The sequence below is a fragment of the Staurois parvus genome, unplaced genomic scaffold, assembly GCF_062004578.1.
Source record: "Staurois parvus isolate SC_StPar_1 unplaced genomic scaffold, SC_StPar_1.0 ptg000717l, whole genome shotgun sequence".
Taxonomy (NCBI): Eukaryota; Metazoa; Chordata; class Amphibia; order Anura; family Ranidae; genus Staurois; species Staurois parvus.
In genome coordinates, this window is record NW_028318513.1 from 359662 (window position 1) to 381730 (window position 22069).

The following is a 22069-nucleotide window of genomic DNA, read 5'->3' on the forward strand; positions in this document are numbered from 1 at the left end:
ATATATATCGTAAACTCAAAGTTAGTCATAAATTTAAGCCAAAATGTATTCTGCTACGTTTTTGGTAAAAAAAAATCCCAATAAGTGTATATTGATTGCTTTGTGTGAAAGTTATAGCGTCTACAAACTATGGTATAGATACTGTAATTTATGCCTTTTTTTGCTATACAGCGCTGCATTAATTCAAATGATAATTGCGCGGTCATGCAATGCTGCACCCAAACAAAATTTACGTCCTTTTTTTCACACAAATAGAGCTTTCTTTTGGTGGTATTTGATCACCTGTGCGCTTTTTATTTTTTGCGCTATAATCAAAAAAAACATGAAATTTTTTTAAAAAAACAATATTTTCTACTTTCAGCTATAAAAAATATATCGTAAACTCAAAGTTAGTCATAAATTTAAGCCAAAATGTATTCTGCTACATGTTTTTGGTAAAAAAAATCCCGTGCATTAGCGGGCAAACTGGCGCTATCTGGGAGGGGCGCTAACACTATCGGAAGTCACCAGTGACACTAATACAGTGATCAGTAAAAATCTGTTCACTGTAATCAATGACACTAGTGACAGGGCAGTGAAGGGGTTAACTGGGGGGGGCGATCAGGGGGTTAAATGGGATTTCTGGTGCACTAGCGGGCAAACTGGCGCTATCTGGGAGGGGCGCTAACACGATCGGAAGTCGCCAGCGACACTGATACAGTGAGCAGTAAAAATTGGTTCACTGATCAGTGACACTGGCGACAGGGCAGTGAAGGGGTTAACTGGGGGGGGCGATCAAGGGGTTAAACGGGATTACTGGTGTACTGGCGGGCAAACTGGCGCTATCTGGGAGGGGCGCTAACTCTAACGGAAGTCGCCAGCGACACGGATACCGTTCTCTGTCTGGAACGGAATGTGTCCAGGCAGAGAAGAATGACATCATATCCTGTCCTGTGTAAATGTCAACACAGGATAGGACAGGGACCGATCATCTGATTTCAGGCAGACATCACTGGCTGAAATCTAATGATTGATCCCTCCGGGATCGAATGGTGTCACCCGCGGGTCGGCGGGAGCGTGCGCCCCCTGCCGGCGAGAACGGCGGGAGCGAGGAACCCGTTTTAAAACGTGGTTTTGCGCCTGAGTGCCGCCCTGCACACGTATATATACAGTGGCAGGGCGGCAAGCGGTTAAACAATGGCAGTGTGCTCTATGCCTTCAGGCCTCATTCACACCTGTGTTCTGGGCCAACTACGATTTCCTGTGCGAGACTCTTGGTGTGTCCTGAGAGCAGCTGCGGGTGGGAAGAATCATTCAAAGCAATGAGAAGCTGACAGGACCCACAGTTATGTAACTGAACATGCAGCGATCACCTGGAGATGATCATCCCCAGGTAATCGCTGTTTTGTTCCATTACATGCGAATTGCAATGGGTGCGGTCAGCCACTTTTTGCTTTGATGGAGGCTTCCAGCCCACAGTTGTTCGCAAGAAACATAGCTACAGGAAATCATGGTCAGCTCCAAACACTGGTGTGAATGGCCTAAATATTAAAATCAGTTATCCTTAGGTGGTGGGGAAGGGGGCTGATCATTTTATCAATAGTATATACAGTGCTCAGTATAAATGAGTACACCCCTTTTGAAAAGTAAGATTTTAATCAATCTCTCAATTAAATACAAGAACAATTTACAAAATTTTGACAACACTGAGTTTTATAGAACATTTGTTTAGCTCATTAAATGAAAGTATGGTTAATAATATAACTTAGATTACAAAATATTCAGTTTTACTCAAATTAGTTGATGAAAAATGAATACATCCCACAACAAAAACTACTACATGTAGTATTTTGAATGACCGCCATGATTTCTAAGGACAGCACCAAGTCTTCTAGGCACGGAATGAACAAGCTGGTGACACATTGCAACATCTATATTTTTTCCATTCTTCAAGAACGACCTCTTTTAAAGCCTGGACGCTGGATGGACAGTGATGGCTCAACTTGTCTCTTCAGTATTCCCCATAGGTTCAAGTGGGTTCAGACCAGGAGACATACTTGGCCACTGAGTTACTTTCACCCTCTTCTTCAGAAATGCAACAGTGGCCTTAGATGTGTGTTTTGGATCATTGTCATGTTGGAAAAGTGCATGACGACCAAATGCACGGAGTGATAGTAGCATCTTCTTTTTCAATATAGAGAAATATATCTGTGAATCCATGATACCATCAATGAAATGCAGGTCCCGGACACCAGCAGTACTCATGCAGCCCCACAGAAGAAACACTGCCACCACGTTTCAATGTAGGCACCATGCATTTTTCTTTGTACTCCTCACCTTTATGACGCAACACAGTTTTGAAGCCATCAGTTTCAAAAACATTTATCTTGGTCTCAGCACTCCAGAGTACAGAGTCCCAGTAGTTGTCTTCTTTTTTCAGCATGGGTCCTGTCATATTCTAGGTGGGCTTTTTTGTGCATGGGCTTTAGGAGAGGCTTCCATCGTGGTCGACACCCATGCATGCCATTCCTCTGCGGTGTATGCCATATTGTGTCATGAGAAACAATCACCCCAGTTTAGCTTTCTACTTCTTTAGCTAACTGCAGTGAACTTGCATGTCAATTTTCTTCAACCCTTCTCATCCAAAAACGCTTCTGTCTATGTGTTAGCTTCCATGGATGGCCTGGACGTCTCTGTGAGATGGCTGCATTTTCCAAGTTGAATTCTTGTTAGCTTTGCTCCCAAGACTTTCATTGAAGTGTATTCATTTTTGAAACATGGTCTTGAATGAATTTGTTAGGAAAAATACTTTGTGTGTGCAAATTAACAAATCTTGTTTGCAATCAATGGCCCACATTTGTGGCAGTATTTAGTAGTATAGTGTTCCATAGAAAACGTTGATTCTGAAAGGAAAGGTTTTCTGACAAATCTGTTGGGGTGTACCCATTTATGCTGATCACTGTACTTCCTAAAATGGTAGGGCTTACATTATCTTGGCTGTGTGTCCCAACCAGCCTCTTTCCAAGTGAAGATCACTAGATCGTTGCCGTTTATGTAAGTACAATGGGGAAAATAATTATTTGATCCCGTGCAGATTTTGTAAGTTTGCCCACCTGCAAAGAAATTAAGGGTCTATAATTTTCATCATAGGCGTATTTTAAATAATAGAGGCAGAATAACAACCAAAAATACAGAAAAAACATGATACAAATATTATAAATTTAGTTGCAGTTCAGTGAGTAAAATAGGTATTTGATCCCCCACCAACCAACAATAATTCTGGTTCCCACAGACTGTCTATGTGCTCATGTGGTACACAGATTAGTCATGTCAATTTAAGAAGGTGCTCCTAACAACAACTTGTTACTGAATGTGCAAAAAATATAACTATTCACAGAATCTCTTTCTTGGGCACCACCAGGGCAAGGTCAAAGAGCTGTCAAAGGACGTTAGGGACAAGATTGTAGACCTGCACAAGGGTGGAATGGGCTACAAGACCATCAGCAATAAGCTTGGTGAGAAGGAAACAACTATTGGAGCAATTATTTGCAAATGGAAGAAATACAAAGCAACCATCAATTTCCCTCGTCCTGGAGCTCCATGCAAGATTTCGCCTCATGGGGTAAGGATGGTCATGAAAAAATGAGGGATCAGTCCAGAACTACACAGGAGGAGCTTGTGAATGATCTCAAGGCAGTTGGAACCACAGTCACCAAAAAAATCCATTGGTAACACAATACGACGTCATGGATTGAAATTCTGCAGCCCCCGCAAGGTCCCCCCTCCTCAAGAAGGCACATGTACAGGCCCATCTGAAGTTTGCCAGTGAACATCTAAATGGTTTATAGAAGGACGGAGAAAAATGCTGTGGTCAGATGAGATCACAATTGAGCTCTTTGGCATTTACACGACTCAGTGTGTTTGGAGGAAGAAAAATGCTGACTACGACCCTAAGAAGACCATCCCTACAGTCAATCAGGAAGGTGGAAACATTATGCTTTTGGGATGTTTCTCTGCTAAAGGTACAGGCCTACTTTGCCGCATTGAGGGGCCAATCGACGGGGCCATGTATTGTAAAATCTTGGATGAGAACCTTTTTCCCTCAGCCAGAACACTAAAGATGGGTCTTTCAACATGACAATGACCCAAAACATACCACCAAGGCAACAAAGGAGTGGCTCAAGAAGAAGCACATTAAAGGTCACAGAGTGGCCTAGCCAGTCTCCAGACCTTAATCCTATAAAATAGTTATGGATGGAGCTGAAACTTCGAGATGCCAAGCGACAGCCAAGAAACCATAAGGATTTAGAGAAGACCTGTAAAGAAGAGTGGACCAAAATCCCTCCTGAGATGTGTGCAAACCTGGTAACCAACTACAAGAAAAGTCTTACCTCTGTGCTTGCCAACAAGGGTTCCTCCACCAAGCACTAAGTCATGTTTTGCTTGGGGAGCAAATACTTATTTTACTCACTGAACTGCACCTTAATTTATAACATTTGTATCGTGTTTTCTTCTGGATTTTTGGTTGATATTCTGTCTCTATTATTTAAATACACCTATGGTAAAAATTATAGACCCTTGAATTCTTTGTAAGTGGGCAAACTAACAAAATCTGCCGGGGATCAAAAAATTATTTTCTCCACTGTATTTATATGAAATCTATACTGAAAAAAAATAAAGGTTTATTGCTGACCTCGATTTTGGAAAATGCTAGCTGCCCAACTGTCATGCTGATCCAATGGTTATGGAAAATGTCATGAAAAAGTATGTACATCAGTTCCTAATTCAATATGACATTTAAAATTGCATATTTGTTTCAGGTGATTGATAAAGTATGAAGCCAGAAGCAAAAGGTCTTCTTAAAAGAGGTCAGCATTCCGCATTTGATGAGGTACTAGGCAAGGCTGTCCTCTTTCTCCCTTGCTCTTTGATTTGGCAATTGAACCTTTACTGTTGGCGATCTATTCACATCACAAAATCCATGGTATTCTTTTTGGTCAGTGTGAACACAAGTGTGCTCTTTTTGCTGACGATGCTCTTATGTATATTACCGCCCCTCAGGAGACTAACTAATTTACTGTCTTTATTGCAACAATTTTCTCAACAGTAATGTGGGGGTGGGGTTTGAAGACCGTTATAGTTGGGGGGAAGGGGGCTGAGAACTGTAATGTGGGGGGATGATGTGAAGGGGCAGAGGATAGTACTGTTGGGGGGGTTGATGTCAAGGAAATGTGAGAACATTACTATGAAAGGAGTGGGGGGGAGGGGGGATGTAAAGAGGGAGCTGAGGACACTCATCAAGAGGAGATCTTGATTTGAAAGGAGAGGGGACCGATGTGCAGGGGGGACTGAATACACCGATGTAAAAATGGGTTCAGATCTGTGCATGTGCATTTGGGGCCCATGTCATGGGTAGTTTTAATGGGCTGCACTACCAGCAAAAAATACGGAGAAAGAAGTCCCCAAACTTTTTTTTTTTTAAAAGATTGCGCTGCACCAACCCGCATGGTGCTGCAGCCACATGCAGTTGGGCACACACAGTAAAGCGGCACAAGTGCCAACGTGTGGGGGTGCCATTAACAATTAATGGCACTTCTGCTAAAGTGAAAAAGCGTTCCTCTGTAGGTCAAGCACACACAATTTTGAATGTGTTCCCCAGCTGCAGAAACCGGAACCTAGCTTAAGAGGAGAGGGAGGCTGTGATGTGAAGGACCTGAATAATCACACAAACACGATATTCGGATCTCTGCTGAAAAAGAATTTTACTGAATTTTGGTAAATTTTAATAAAATACCCCTGCTATTCCAGGTAACCCTAGGAGCAGCAGACATCAGTTGTCATTTCTATACCCTGTGTCAGCCCCACCATTGTATGTGCAAGCTCCACCTGTCTCAGCTGAAGAGCAAGGGAAGGGGTACACTTTGGAATTTTCTCAAGGGGACCTTGTCTCAGACTGATCACACAGCATGTAAGTGGCAGTCCAGCAGACACTCCTTGAAAAAAAAAAAAACTTTCCCCTTGTGATCTCAATGCTGGGGTTGCATGAAGTCAGTCTGTAGGATGGCGCCAGCATCCCCACTCCATCTGTGGCAGCAAAGCAATCACAAAGATTACAGGAGTGGTACAGAGACCAGGGAAGTCAGTGGCAGCATGGGTAAATGGAGATCTACACTGAATGACACACACCTTGCACGGTTATCTGCAGCTGGATAGCGGTGTACATATTTTGCATGAGTCCAGATTCACACTTCCACATTACGGTAAAGCATGCTATACCACAACATGAAGTAAAGCACGCCAACATGCATTACTGCTTTGTGGTGCCAATCTATTTGAGTGGCACCACAACACACAGTAGTGGGTTGCATTACAAAAAAGGGTCAAGTATGATTTTAGGCACGTAATCCATGTTAACACAATCCATTTTAATAAGTCATGACATGCACTAATGCATGTGAATTATGCATCTGAAAACAAGTTATTGGGCCTTTACTGTTGGAGCATGGAGGGATTTGGAAGAAGTTACCAAGCCCTGGTCTCACTAAGGTTGAGAACCACTGCTCTAGGGGACTGCTATATTATTGTGAGCTTGGAGCTCAGGGATGTTCCTCCTTGTGCTGCACTGCATTACAAAATTTTCTATTTTTCTAGGGGCAGCAGTTTGTTTTATTTGATTTAATTTTGTCTGTATTATGTAAAGTGAAATTAATCTGTGATGTGCAATTTAAGCCTTTGATCCTATTCAGTTAATTTCTTTGTTCCACTTTATTGTCGAAAATGAGGCTGGTCTCCTACTATAGTAATTGATTTTTGCTTGCAAACATTATTTTGGGAAGACATAACCGTAATAAAAAAGTTAATCATAAAAAAAAAACTAAATCTCTAAAGACAATACCACTAATAGAAAACTCTGTTTGAATGCCCCCCCCATAAAAGAGGAGCCTACAGTTGAAAAGTTAAAATGACTCGAGCTCAACTGGTGCACATTTAAACATTTGATTTGACAAAACAAAATCTAGTTTACTTTAAAGAGATGGACTGGGCATCATACTGTACATAATGACAAAATAAAACATATAAATTACATCCGTGGCATTTCTCCTTACTGTATTTCAAAACAATGACAACCACTACCCCCCAATACACACATCATGGGTTTATTTACATTAGTAGCACTACCTGCCACCACTCTGAAAAGAGATCAGTTGTAGATTGCTTTTCATGCAGAGGCTGCCCAGCATTATGTAAGAGACACTGCTGCCTCCGGAATGCCTTTTTTTTTTAGCCATAGGGGGATTTTCTATTGTTTGCTGCGGCCCCATTCATTTGAGTGGGTCACGGTTGTCAAGCAATACTGCCTACAAAGCGCCACCTGTGGTATAAATTTTCCACATCACAACAGTGTGTATTAACATGGTGGCTGGCCATGTTAACTTGCAGCTTGGTTCAACTACATCCAGTCACCAATCTACATCCAAGTGTATGGCAAACCAAAAAAGTTTTTTTCTGCATAGTTGGGGAAAATTTAGAATATCGGGATTTTATTGCTGTCTGGGGCCTATTAGAGACATTTTCTTTACTTTCTGTCTCAGTGAACTTTCACTGGGCAGTATATGAAGAAACATCAACAAAAGATACACAGGCAAAGAAAAAAAAATGTAACAGGTGGTCCAGTCTGATCCGCTAAAACCATGTTTTCATTTCTGTCTGTGTTGCAGTTTCCCTACTTGCCTGAAAAAAAACACAGTTTCTCCCCTGAATAGCAATAAAACCCACAGGGCTTACAACAACCCTGCCGCACTGTGTCTGAAACTAAGAAAAACATTTTGGCAGGACATTCACTTTAAGAGCAATAGAGTCACAGAAAGTTTGTAAACTAAGATGAATTCGCATTCACCGGTTTACCTGTCTAATGGCCAGGGCACCTTGTGGGTCAACTGTCAGCTCAGCCAAATGTACCCCGAACTCTGATAAGAGAGAGAAAACAGTGAGCAAACACTAACCACGTCATGGCAGCATTATGTACCTACAGATTTAAATTCAATTACACTTGACTACACTTGACAAAAGATTCTGAGTGTGTGAGCATATAGCCTCAATATGACAAAAAAATTAAAGAGGTAGTGAACTAGTAATTTTTTTTTTAATCTGAGCCCACTGCAGATTTATGACATAATGTGCCAGTATACAAGCATACTACAAAGGAAGTCCTCCAGCACTACGCTGTCAGTGCGGGGGCACTTCCATCTTCACCTGGTCTTCCTTCCGGATTCGCTCTGTTCAGCAGCTTGAATGATCAGGATGCATTAACGTCACTCCTGCACAAGCACACAAGTCACATTGTAGAGCGAGTGCCAGAATGTATTCTGAGCTGCACATGCACAGCTCAGTGTACATCACCGCTAACAAGTAGGAGGAAGCATTTATAGCAGAAGAGGTTGAAGGAGACTCTTCTGCCATAAAAACCCTGCCTGTCAGGGTTTTTTTTTTTAATTTTAAACTTTAATACCACCTTAATGTTCACATCCCCTATGATTGTGCTAAAGTACTTTTGCTGTAAGCTTACTTTATCATTTAGGCAGGGGGTATGGAGCTCTATTAAAGTGATTGTAAAATCTCAAGGTTTATTACCTTCATTCTATGCATGAAGGTAAAAAAACCTTCTCTGTGCAGCAGGGCCCCCAGCCACCCCTAACACTCACCTAAGCCCAAACTCGATCCAGCCATGTGCATTGGAGTCTTGGCTATTCCAGGACTCCCTCTCCTCATTGGCTGTCAATCATATCAGTGAGCCAATGAGAAGAGAGAAGAGGCAGGGCCAAGCCACAAGTCCGTGTGTGAATGGACACACAGCACAGCGGGTGCTCCATAGCAAGCTTCTTGGAGGGAGGAGCCTGGAGAGCCTGCAGGGGACCCAAGAAGAGGAAGATCTGGGCTGCTCTGTGCAAAACCACTACACACAGCAAGTATAGACATGTTTGGGTTTTTTTTTAGGAAAAAAAAAAAAATTAAAACAGAGTACCACTTGACCTATCAAAAAATAAAAGTCAGCAGCTACAAAAACTGTAGCTGCTGACTTTTAAAAAACAGCCACTTACCTGTCCCTCGGTCCCGTGGTGTGCCCCCAGGAGGCCGGCATCTTCACTGTGGGCACCCAGCTGTAATAGCTTGCGGCTTCACAGCCAGGCACCCACTGCGCATGCGCGAGTAGCGCTGCACTTCATGAATAGTCCTGTAGTCTTCTGGGACCTGTCACGTGTCCCACAAGACTACAGTGAGGGAGAGAGTACACCTTCCGTTTCCAAACGCCTAGGCAATCGGATCGGGAGCGGGTACCTGGTACCTGTCAAATTCAGGTACCCCCCGCTCCCCAAAGGTGCCAATCCTTAATGGGGAGCGGGGGAGCAGTCCTTAAAGCGGAACTTCCCCTTTTGGGTGGAGCTCCGCTTTAAGCCTTAAGGCTACTTTCATACTGATCCGCCATAAAAAAACAGCAAAAATGCATAGGTGTTTTACTGCGCTGAGCATTTTTTAAAGGATGCGTGACTTAAAAACTGCACCAAAGGTGTTTTTGAGGCGCTTTTCAGGCATTTTCCATTGATATCAATGGAAAGACATTTTGGGGACGTTTTTTTTTTTGTAACTCACCAAACATGCCCCAAAGATGCTGCAGGAGTTTTTACACCACACCGCAACACCTCAGTGTGAAAACATACATAGATATACATTCACATACACAGGGAAGCATTCTTGTTCAGCTTTTCCAGCTCTTTTTTTGTTTTGTTTTTTAACCGCAAAAATGCTTCCAAAACTCCTCAGTGTGAAAGTAGCCTTAGTAACGCTTTAACCCTGGGGCTGATTACATTTGCTTTCAAAGATGATATAGACAGTAAAAAACACTATCCTCTATTGCAGACCTGGGCAAATTGTGGTCCCAGGGCCACATCTGGCTCTTTGGCTTCAACTATCCGGCCCTCGATGCCTCCACTGTCAATATGCCTCTCTGAGCCTGTCAGCTTCCTCCATCATGCTCAGGGAGGTATACTGACAGATGTCCATGTAGACCGCTGCAAGAATTGAAAGGAGAGAGCCTTAGGACCTGATCAGTACAGTGGGGTGACTTGGTTCTGGCAGGAGAGCATTGCCTAGATGTCCCAACGCTCTTCTGCTACTTTGTTACTCTGCCAAATTCTTCCTTTGTTAGTTAGGATTGCCACCTCATCCCTTTAAAACTGAACATTTTAATTACACAGGTACTGAGGCTATTTTAGGGCACTAAGTGAATTTAATTACCTACTTATTCAGCCACAGAACCTGTGTAATAAATATGTTCGGTTTTAAAGGGATGAGGTGGTAACCCTCATGTTAGTGTCTACACGCTGCCCCAAACCCCTGGAACCATGCACTTGTTCTTCACTCCAGGGCAGGATCTGCAGAAATCCCCACTGCACCAATCTCTGGCTCTCTCCTTTCAGTTACAGTGCTTTTTAGAGGGCATTTGATAGGCAGTTCAACTCTCCACAAAATTCCCAGTTAATCATTTTGCCCTTTGGAAAAATTAATTGGCCACCCCTGCTCTGTGGACTTGTATCTAAAATAGCCAAAGTCTTGTGTGGACACATACTAGGGTAAGCCTTATTAGGGTCAGTAAAACTTTAGCCTCTACATAATGAATGTTTTGTACCCTGATGCTTCAAAAACTGATGCAAGCTGGTCACACACATTTCAATCTGATTTATTAACTATGTAATGCAAAAACGCTACAATAACATTTAGTTCACTGTATATCCAATTGGGTATGCCCTTACACTACCTATGTGTCTTTTTTTAAACTGGCAATACATCTCTTAAAAAAACTAAAAACAATTAAATTTAACTTGTAAATAAATATATAAATTCATACACTGCTGGGATACCACTGCATCACCATGGCAATGTCTTTTGAGTTGGTAATAATTTTTCATTAGTCTAAAAAAAACTGTCACATGACTCTAAAAATTGGTATCAGCAAGTACTTAAGAAAAAGTATTTGTACTCAGTCTTCAAAAACTGGTATCGTGCATTCCTAATTAGGCCTCTTTCAGGCTGGTGGTAGTTTCTATCAACCTCTTAATGCAGGCCATAGATGGGTCGAAAAAAAAAAACCGCCGATTTTCACACCGTTATTGGGTTAATTGGTCGGCCATTTTTCTGGATTTTGGCACATTTTTTTTTTATCGGTAAAGTTGGAAAAATATAGGAGGGGGGAGGGAGGAGTAGAAGAAGAATTCCAGTCCGCTATTATATTTGACATGAAAAAGCATTGCGGTTGCAACAATGTATCTATTTGTATCCGAATAAAACCATCTGTATCCAAAATGGATACAAATAGATACAATGTTGCAACCGCAATACTTTTTCATGTCAAATATAATAGCGGAGCTCTCTAAAGGGACAGAATTAAATGCCGGCCGTAGACGGGACAAAAATTGGCCGATTCTTTTTTACTGTTGGTGGTAACGTCGGCCTATTGAACGACCGATTTTTCGTTTTTTGTTTTGTTTTTTTTTTAAAACGGCCGGTTTTCGACCCATCTATGGCCTGCATAAGTCTGCATTCACACTTGAGCAACTTGCAGCTTAAAGCTGGAAAACACTCAAACTTAAAAAGAAAAAAAATCAATCGTTCTCTCTGGTGCCTGTTCGTGTGATGAAGTGTGAACAGGCACCCTAGAGAACAATTGATTTTTTTTTTTTTAAAGTTTGAACATTTTTGGAGTTTCAAGCTTCCAGCTACAAATCGCCCAAGTGTGAATGCAGCCTAAAAAATTATTGGCAGTGGATCACTTTGATCAGCGGATCAGTGGCTTCTAGGTGTTTAGGAAAAGAGCCTGTCACCTCTGAAATGCTTGTTTTTTTCTGGCTGTTTTTTTTCCCCAGCCAAATGGGGAAATTTGTTATAGAAACTTTTACTAAAATTGAAGAGTGCAAAATCTGGTGCAGTTCTGAGTAGAAACCAATCAGCTTCCAGGTTTTATTGTCAAAGCTTAACTGAACAAGCTGAAGTTAGAAGCTGATTGGCTGCCATGCATATCTGTACCAGATTTTGCACTTTCCAGGTAGTAAATCAACCCCGTTGTGTTGCAACTACTGCCCAAAGGTTTGACTTGCAGTTGCAGCGCTGCTCCACTGACCTGTCAAAGTTCCCAATGAATACGTTTGACAGGTGGTGTCGCCTATCAAACTTGGCATGTTTGCTGCGGCATGTGGAGATAAGCTTGGGCGTGTTTGGATCCCAGTCTGAACCCTTGTGACTGAGCTCACTAGGAAGCTGTCATTGTTCTGGGCCAATTATCTGCAGCATGCATATATGCCTCTTGTATATGTATGACTTCAGGGAATTCCCTAGCTGCAGTTAATTGACCTGGTACGCTGACGGCTTCCTGGTGGGTTCACACTAGGATCTGATTACGCCTGTGCTCATCCTTCAGTGCTGGTTCACATGTAAGCAGATTGGATGCAGTTTGGACCGCATCCAATCTGCATGATGTGAAAAAGCATGGCTTCCTATGGTGCCTGTTCACATACAGTGGATATAAAAAGTCTACACACCCTGTTAAAATGTCAAGTTTCTGTGATGTAAAAAAATGAGACAAAGATAAATCATTTCAGAACTTATTCCATCTTTAATGTGACCTATTAATTGTATAACTCAGTTGAACAGCAAACTGAAATCTTTTTAGGTGGAGGGATGTAAAAAAAAAACCAAAATACTTTTTCTTAGTCGCATCCTACAGCAAAAGCCATGGTCTGCAGAGAGCTTCCAAAGCATCAGAGGGATCTCATTGTTAAAAGGTATAATTCAGGAGAAGGGTACAAAAGAATTTCCAAGGCATTAGATATACCATGGAACACAGTGAAGACAGTCATTATCAAGTGGTGAAAATATGGCGCAACAGTGACATTACCAAGAACTGGATGTCCCTCAAAAATGGATGAAAAGATGAGAAGAAAACTGGTCTGGGGGGCTGCAAAGAGGCCTACAGCAACATTAAAGGAGCTGCAGGAATATCTTGCAAGTACTGGCTGTGTGGTACATGTGACAATTCTTCATATGTCTGGGCTATGGGGTAGAGTGGCAAGATGGAAGCCTTTTCTTACAAAGAAAAACATCCAAGCCTGGCTAAATTTTGCAAAAAAAATCTGAAATCTCCCAAAACCATGTGGAAAAAGAGTTATGGTCTAATGAAACCAAGGTTGGACATTTTGGCCATAATTCCAAAAGATGTTTGGCACAAAATAACACTGCCAATCATCAAAAGATCATCATACCCACCGTGAAGCATGGTGGTGGCAGCATCATGCTTTGGGGCTGGTTTTCTTCAACTGGAACCTTAGTCAAGGTAGAGGGAATTATGAACAGTTCCAAATACCAGTCAATATTGACACAAAACCATCAGGCTTCTGCTAGAAAGCGGACCACGAAGAGGAACTGCATCTTTCAGCATGACAGCCCAAAACATACCGTACATCCAAATCAACAAAGCAATGGCTTCACAAGAAGATTCAAGTTTCAGAAAGGCCCAGGCAGAAACCAGACCTGAATCCGATCCAAAATCTGTGAGGTGATCTGAAGAGGGCTGTGCACAGGAGATGCCCTTGCAATCTGACAGATTTGGAGTGTTTTTGCAAGGAAGAGTGGGCAAATATTGCCAAGTCAAGATGTCCCATGCTGATAGACTCATACCCAAAAAGACTGAGTGCTGGAATAAAATCAAAAAGGTGCTTCAACAAAGTATTAGTTTAAGGGTGTGCACACTTATGCAACCCTAATTATTTTATTTTTTTATTTTTTCATCCTTCCACCTTAAAGATTTCAGTTTGTTCTTCAACTGAGTTGTACAGTTTATAGGTCACATTAAAGGTGGAAAAAGTTCTGAAATGATTTGTCTCATTTTTTTTACATCACAGAAACCTGACATTTTAACAGGGGTGTATAGACTTTTTATATCCACTGTATGTCTGTTGCACTGGCGGTGCGGATTCAGTGCGGTTTGAAAAAGAGTCCTGTATGATTTCTGAGCAGTGCCTTCAGGTTCAGGTGTGGATTACAGGCTATTGACTTCTATGGGAACGGTTTCTAAACCGCATATGTGTGAACAGGATAAAATTAGGGATGCAACGAAATTTCGGTGGCCAAAACCACCCCTATCAGCCATTGGCCGATATGAAAATAACCCTGCCCCCTCACTGCTCCTGCCACCACTTGGTAGTTCTCAGCCTTACCTGAGAAACCACCGAATGATCCCGACGCTGAGCATAGAGCTAAGTGAAGGAAAGATGGCCTCCACTCATCTCTATGCCCTTGGAAGACCGGAGTGATGTCACTTTCGGCTCCAACGCCTTATAAACAAGGCCCTTTTTGTTTTTAAAGCACTAGATCATTGCTTTTTTTGATCTAATGCTTTACATTGTAGAGGAGAGATAAAGAGGACCTGTCACTAATTATTTCTATCACAAGGGATGCATGCATTCCTTGTGATAGGAAAAAAAGTGATTAAACCTTCTTTTTTAAAGGGACAGTGTGAAAAAAAAAATTACATAAAAGTTTTAAGTGCCCCTGTCCTCGCACATAGTGGTGAACGTATAGGGAGACCACATATGTAAACGGTGTTCAAACCACACGTGAGGTATCGCCACGAACGTCAGAGCAAGAGCAATATTTCTCGCACTAGACCTCCCCTGCAACTTTACACTGTAACCTGTAGAAAATTTTAAAGCGTCACCTATGGAGATTTTTAAGCACCGTAGTTTGACGCCATTCCAAGAGCATGCGCAATTTTAAAGCATGACATGTTGGGTATCTATTTACTTGGCGTAACATCTTTCATATTTTACAAAAAAAATTGGGGGTATATATTGTGTTTTGGTTTTTTCCATTATTAAAGTGTATTTTTTTCCAAAAAAATTGCCTTTGAAAAATATATTAATTTTTAAAAACTGTCCATTTCGGTTTTTGGCCAAGTACATCCTGAATTTCCAATTTCGCTACCAGAATTTTTATTTCGGTGCGCCACTAGATAAAATCCTGACCTAATCCTGTCCTGAACCTGATATGAACAACTACTGTATCAATTAGCTGTGAAACTTGAGCTTCAATCCGCACCGCACGTGTGAATCAGCTCTCGGGTTCGGTTCACACTATAGAAATGCAGTCCAGATGCGTTTCTGAATGCACGTTTTTTTAAACATTCCGGAGCGTTTTTAATGCATTCCAGTTCATTTTTCCCGTCTTTTTGTTTAAATAGGGACATGTATTTTCCAGCGCATATCTGGTGCGTTTTACCACATTCCAGTGCATCAAAAATGCAGCATGTTCTACTTTTTTTCTGCAACCAGAACGCACTGGAACTGCAAGCACTGATGTGAACGGACACTGACAACCATATAACCTACTTTCTGTGCGTTCTGGATGCAGAATAAAAAGCAACTGAAATGCATGTAGTGTGAACTGGCCGTCAAGGTCTTTTCCTATATGCTGACGCTCATTTATTTATTTCAGGTACTTATATAGCGCTGTCAATTTGCGCAGCACTTTACATATATATTGTACATTCACATCAGTCCCTAACCCTCAAGGGGTGTATAATCCAAGCTTCCTAACTTCCATAGTGCAGTACTATCATAGAATCAGATTGTAATGTATGGCCAGCTTTACAGGGGGAAAGTCTTTTATAACATTCTTTGGAAAACCTGCACCTTCGTTAATACAGTCATTTATTTAGAAATAATTCAAGAAGGAGCGATCATCGGTGTAGCCCAGCCCTATGATGGCCACAGTTCCTATTCCCTGTGGGACCGGTGCACATCCTGTATGGGAAGTTGTGGTGATTGTAGTGCACCATCCAGGCACCCTATGAGCCCATAATGAGCGCATTCAGCCCTGGCTGCCATCATCCCATTCATTCGTCACCCGAGGACCGCACTCACCCTCTGTCACTTCTAGCACTTTCAGCTGCTCCTCCGCCGCTGCCCGCACCTCATGTCCCGGGGACAGAATACCGCTCAGCGTCTCCAGCAGGGCCTCCCTTAGGCCTGCCTGAACGGTAGGGAGAGGGCCGGCGGTGCTCTGCGCCATGACACCGGGAACAACGAGGTAAAGGCTGCGAGACAGAGCCGACACACCGCAAAGCCTAGCGCGCCAACGCCGCCCGCCAAGCTTCACACGAAGGGAGAGAGGGAGGGATCACGCCGGGGACAAGAGGCGGATACACGCACGTTCAAGGCTAGGGTCATGGGTGAAATGGTCTCATGGGCACACGTATGGCTGGCTTTGTCCTGGGCTCATGGCGACCACCCTCACAACAATGCAGTGACGAGCTGACAGCATGAAACTTGTAGTTCCTCAGCGACAGGTTGCTGGCGGAACTTGGGGAACATGCGAGTGTGGGGTCACGTGGTTTGCCCTTCCTTGGTCTGTGGGGTAATAGACCGGCCTGGCTCCTCTGAGGAGAACGTTCAGACGCTTCTTTGTCCACCCTCATAGCTATAGAATGATACCTAACTTCTATATAGAAGGGTCAATGTCATGACAAAAATTCTGGTAGAGTAATGAAACAATAATATTCCATTTGTATCACGTCTTTACAGCGGAGCCCCACACGAAAGGGGAAGTTCCACTTAAAGGCCTCCTCCCCCACTCTCCATTAAGGATTGACGCCTTTGGGTAGCAGGTACCCAATTTTTACAGGTACATGCTCCCTGAGGCGAATGTTGTCCTCCCAACTCACAGAAGACTGCGGCACCATTCACAAAGTGCAGTGCACTGGGCTCCCGGCTGTGAAGCCACAATTCGAATGTCAGCGTCAATGACCGAGTACGTCCAGTGAAACCGGCTGCGGTGTGGATACCACTGGATTGCGGGACAGGCTAATATCGTTTTTTTAAAAGTCAGAAGTTACAATTTTTGTAGCTGCTGACTTTTGTTTTTTTACATTTTGATTGGAGCTCCGCTTTAAGCTCATTCACTTTATTGCATTGTGAAGCCCATAAAAGTCAGTAGCAATGCATTGCACGTAATAGGTAAGTGAGCGCTCAAAGGTCACTACAGCCGCTGAACACCAAAAGGTATCACAAAAAAACCTTCAGGAAATCATGTAAACGGAAGGTGCAGCGCTTAAAATATCACAAATCACGTATATAACATAAATTATTATTATTATACAGTATTTATAAAGCGCCAATGGTTCGCTCAGCGCTGCACATTACAAAGGGGGACAGAACAATACCAATACAATGCAAAACATGAGGGGATCGAGGGCCCTACTCTTTTGAGCTTACAATCTAGGAGATATATGATAAGAGTATAATAAAGTGCTTCAGAAAAATGTATAGATATAAACGTGACTTAGTGTGTTCAATTATCACGCATAACATATATAAGTGCATATAAAGTGCCAAAAAATTTATATATAGTCCACATATATAAATATCATTAGTGTCACTCTGCTGTGACTGACCAAGTGATAAGTGTGAAAATATAGTCCAGTGGGTTAGGTGATTGGAAAATCAAAAGGGATTCCAGCAGTATGATAAGAGGGTGATGGTGTCCAAACTGATAAAAGATTGCGCACTCACCAAATGCTCAATCAGTATGCGCATGTAAGAGATACCCCTCTTAAGGTTAACTCAGGAATTCCCTCCAGGATATGGTCAGGTTTTCTGTTGTCCTCTGCCTGCTCAGCTATGGCTCTGGTTTAATAGTATGTGGGTAGTGAGAGGCTCCCAGGGAGCCCCAGAAAAAAAGGAGGCCCAATAGCGTAATGTTGCTTCCAATATGATGAATTTATTCAGCAGAACAAGAAATAACAGCTACTGACCGTATATGGTATCCAAGATGGCCGCCGGGACCCACGTGGTGCCGGCGGCAAGACGTCTCTGCACTGTAGCTCCTCTCTGATGCATTTCGTGCAACCGCACCTATTCATAGGGGGTATGCTTACCTCATAGGTAAACATTGCCTTTTGGCTAAAATCAAGTGTGATATCAGTTTTTGGGGACAGAACACTGGTGTCCCTTTGACTGGTGGCACTGGTCAGTAATTTTTGATGTATCAAGTTGGATACTGGGATGGGATCTCTTCCTCCCGTGATGAATTTGGCCTGGTTGAGTAGTATTGTCCCCGGTTGTAGGCAGGTGCAGTCTACTTTCTCCACTGTGGGTGGCGCTTGACCAGAGTCGTGCAACAGCTGGAGAAGAAGTCAGGAGAAACCTGGTTTCTCTATGGTTTCCTGGTCCCTTGAGGCAGTGCTTCAGGTTGGCTACACAGCATTCAGAAGATCCTGGAGGCCATCTTGGGTCAGCAGAGGCTTTTTAAGTGCCTGCCCCTATGTTTTTGCAAAGTGGGTAGTGTAGGAAAAGAGCAGGGAGAGGTTCCAGATGAATAGGGACACACCATTCTGCATTGGGACCCCCCCTTTGAGACCAGACCTTCCAGGCTGTACTCAACCCTCTGAGACAGACACTGTTAGTGCATTTGAACCTACTGCATTCCCAAGTTTCACGGAACTGTGAGTGGCTTCCAGCATGGTTTTGTCCTGCTGGGCTGTCTGTATAATTGAGCCTTTCCTTTAACCACTTTAGCGCCGCCCCATAGCAGTTATACTGCTACAGGTCGGCAGCTGTGTGCAAAATCACATATGTCAGCTCCTGCACACTGCCATGCAAAGCAGTGTGCTTACAGTGAAGCACTAACACAGCACACATAGTAAAACGGCACACCGTCAACCCCTTGATCGCCCCACGTTAACCCCTTCCTGCCCAGTGCCATTAGTACAGTCTCAGTGCTTTTCATTAGCACTGATCACTGTATTGGTGTCACTGGGGATGTCAGTGTCAGTTCCCCCAAGTGTCAGAATGTCCGCCGCGTTTATACGTCAAATATCGCGGCCACTACTAGTAAAAATAAAAAAACAAAAACTCAGTATCTATACTATACGCTATAGCTTTCATGTAAACCAATTAATTTACACGTATTGGGATTTTTTTTAGCAAAGACATGTAACAGAATATATTTTGCCCTAAATTTATGACGAAATTAGATTTTTTACATTTTTTATACTAGGCATGTTTAATAGCAAAAAGCAAAAAATATTTTTTTTCTCAAAATTGCCAGTCTTTTTTTTTATAGCACAAAAAATAAAAACCGCACAGGTGATCAAATAACACTGAAAGAAAGCTCTATTGGTGGAAAAACAAGGACGTAAATTTAATTTGGGTGCAGCGTTGCTTGACCGCGCAGTTGTCCATTGAAGTAACACAGCACCTTAACACAAAAAAATGACCTGGTCAGGAAGGGGGGTAAATCCTCTGGAGGGCAAGTGGCTAATACAAGTTTTGTTAATTGCAACCGGACTCAGTGTGCTCACTGCCACCGCACCACACTACACCTACCCACAGGCTGGCACTCCCTCTGTTCTAATGCCTTTTTGGTAAGGTAACTGCATTTGTCTGGTCAGGGGCTGTGAGGCACAAGAGGCTCCTAGTGATTTGCCCCCTGGGGTGGTGGCCCAGGGGTGCCAGAAAAACACTAAGGGTTTGGGGTCCCATAGAGTTTCACATCACTCTTTTCTTGCACTTGCATCTAGCGCACGCGTTTTGGCTGGCCCGCAGCAATGTTTATACCAACTACACTAGCACTCTTTTAATCACTTCACTGTGTTAGCGTCACTGGTTCCCACAAATTGTCGGTTAGTGCAAAACGTTCGCTGCAATATCAGGGGCGGACTGACAACTCATGGGGCCCCCGGGCAATAGGGAATCATGGGGCCCCTGTGTCCTTGCCCAAACTCAAAAAAGCCTGTGAAAAGGGTACAAGGGGCATCTCATGGGGCCCCCTACTGACCCCGGGCCCTCGGGCAGTGTCTGAGTTTCCAAATGGTCAGTCCGCCCCTGTGCAATATCACAGTCCCATTATAAGTCGCTGATTGTCACAATTACTATCAAAAAAAAAAAATTCCAGTATATGTACCATAGTTTGTAGACTCTATAACATTTGCGCAAACTAATCAATATATAATTATTTGGATTTTTTTACCAAAAATATGTAGCAGAATACATTTTGGTCTAAATTTATGAAGAAATTAGATTAAAAAATTTTTATTGGATATGTTTTATAGCAGAAAATAAAAAATACTAGGTTTTTTTTCAAAATTGTTGGTCTTTTTTTGTTTATAGCACAAAAAGTAAAAACCGCAGAGGTGATCAAATACCACCAAAAGAAAGCTCTTTTTGTGGGGAAAAGAGGACATAAATTTCATTTGGGTGCAGTGTTGCATGACCGTGCAATTGTCAGTTAAAATAACCATTTTTTGCTATACGGCACTGCGTTACTTTAACCTCCCTAACGGTATTCCCGAGTGTAGCTCGGGGTAAAATTTCTATACCAAAAGCGGTAACCCCGAGCTACACTCGGGCTTACCATGCGGCGTTGCTCAGGGGGTCCCTGCAGCACTTACCTTGTCCTTTGCTCCCGCGGTGTGTCCCCGGCCATCTCCTCTGGCAGATGCCGGCATCCGTCTCCTGTGTTCCGGTCCATGTGACGTCGGGACGTACGGGCGCCGCCGCCGGCGGCGGCGGGAAATTTGAAAATTAAAAAAAAATAATTTTTTTCAAAACGATTTTTCATAGTAAAACATTGCTGTTTCAACCCATTTCACATACATTTTGTCCCGAGTGCTCTGTCCTGTCCCCTGTCTGCATTTTGAATGATCTTTCTGCCTGGAAACTTAGAAAAGTCCATGGCGTCCAAAAAGTGTCCCTTTAGGTCAAAAGCAGATTTAGACCAGCTAGAGAACAGCGATAGTAAATCAGAACCACTTGCAGAATTGAGTGATAATGATTCGTGGAGAAATTTGTCATCAGACACTGAAAACAATTTTGCGACTTTGCTCAGCAATGTGCGACCTTGGCGCTATATTTCAAATTTCAGTGTTTTTGGTTTGATTATTTTTTTGAATTAAATGTAACATTATTATATTGTTATTTTTTATGATTATTTATTAAATTATAATTTATGATTTTGTGTTTCAAATTTTATCATACCCGGGATGTTTAATAGACTCTTGTTCGGACAGATTTCAGTGAGTTATTCCTAAATATTACAGCCTACAATAAAAAAACTACATATTTCCATGCAGAATAATGGTACCGCTTTCAGCACCAAAAATCGGAAATAATCATACCGCTAGGGAGGTTAACTGACAATTGCGCGGTCATGCAATGCTGTACATAAATTAACTTTATGTCCTTTTCCCCCCACAAATAGAGCTTTCTTTTGGTGGTATTTGATCACCTCTGCAGTTTTTATTTATTGTGCTATAACCAAAAAAATACTGACAATTTTGAAAAAATATCTATTTTTGAATTTTGCTATAAAACATATTCAATTAAAAAATGTAAAAAATCAAATTTCATCATAAATTTAGGCCAAAATGTGTTCTGCTACATGTCTTTGCTAAAAAAAATCCCAAAATGTGTAAATTAATTGGTTTACGTGAAAGTTATAGTGTCTACAAATGTCGGTATATATACTGGAGTTTTTTTTTATACTAGTAATGGCGGTGATCAGCGACTTATAGCGGGACTGCGGTGGGCATTCTGTCACTGGGTGGGAACTGAATAACTGCCACTGACATCCCCAGTGGCACTAATACAGTGATTAGTGCTAATAAAAAGCACACTGTACTAATGACACAGGACAGGGGTTAACATCTGGGGTGATCAAACGTTTAACTGTGTGCTGTGGTTTACCTTGGAGACATGTTGCTTTGTACCTCTCTGCTGTGCACAGAGCTACAAAACAGTATGTTCATGCTAACAGGAGAGAGACAGGTCTGTTCCGTTAGTTTTACCCGACGATCGTCAAGTGCTGGCTGGGAATCGCTGGCCGGTATCCGGTGATTGACATCCCTAGCCGCCAATAGCTGCGCGGGTCGGGGGTGTGCGCACGTGTGCCCCCTACCTAAACATGCAAATCATGTATATATACACACACACACACACACACACACGTGATTTTGTGCAGCCCTGCCACCCTGTAGCAGTACTTCTAC

The 22069-nt window shown here is 42.5% G+C and overlaps 1 protein-coding gene across 1 annotated transcript in view; it reads right to left on the reverse strand.

The window, feature by feature from the left end:
* IPO9 (importin 9) overlaps positions 1 to 16273 on the reverse strand; it is an 88778-nt gene extending 72505 nt beyond the window's left edge. Inside the window, exons 1-2 of the mRNA XM_089653628.1 lie at positions 15948 to 16273; positions 7885 to 7946 (exon numbers count right to left, since the gene is read on the reverse strand). Of these exons, the coding sequence (XP_089509754.1) occupies positions 7885 to 7946; positions 15948 to 16095 (210 nt within the window). The 5' untranslated portion in view covers positions 16096 to 16273. The remainder of the gene's footprint in view (positions 1 to 7884; positions 7947 to 15947) is intronic.
* Between the last annotated feature and the right edge of the window lie 5796 nt (positions 16274 to 22069).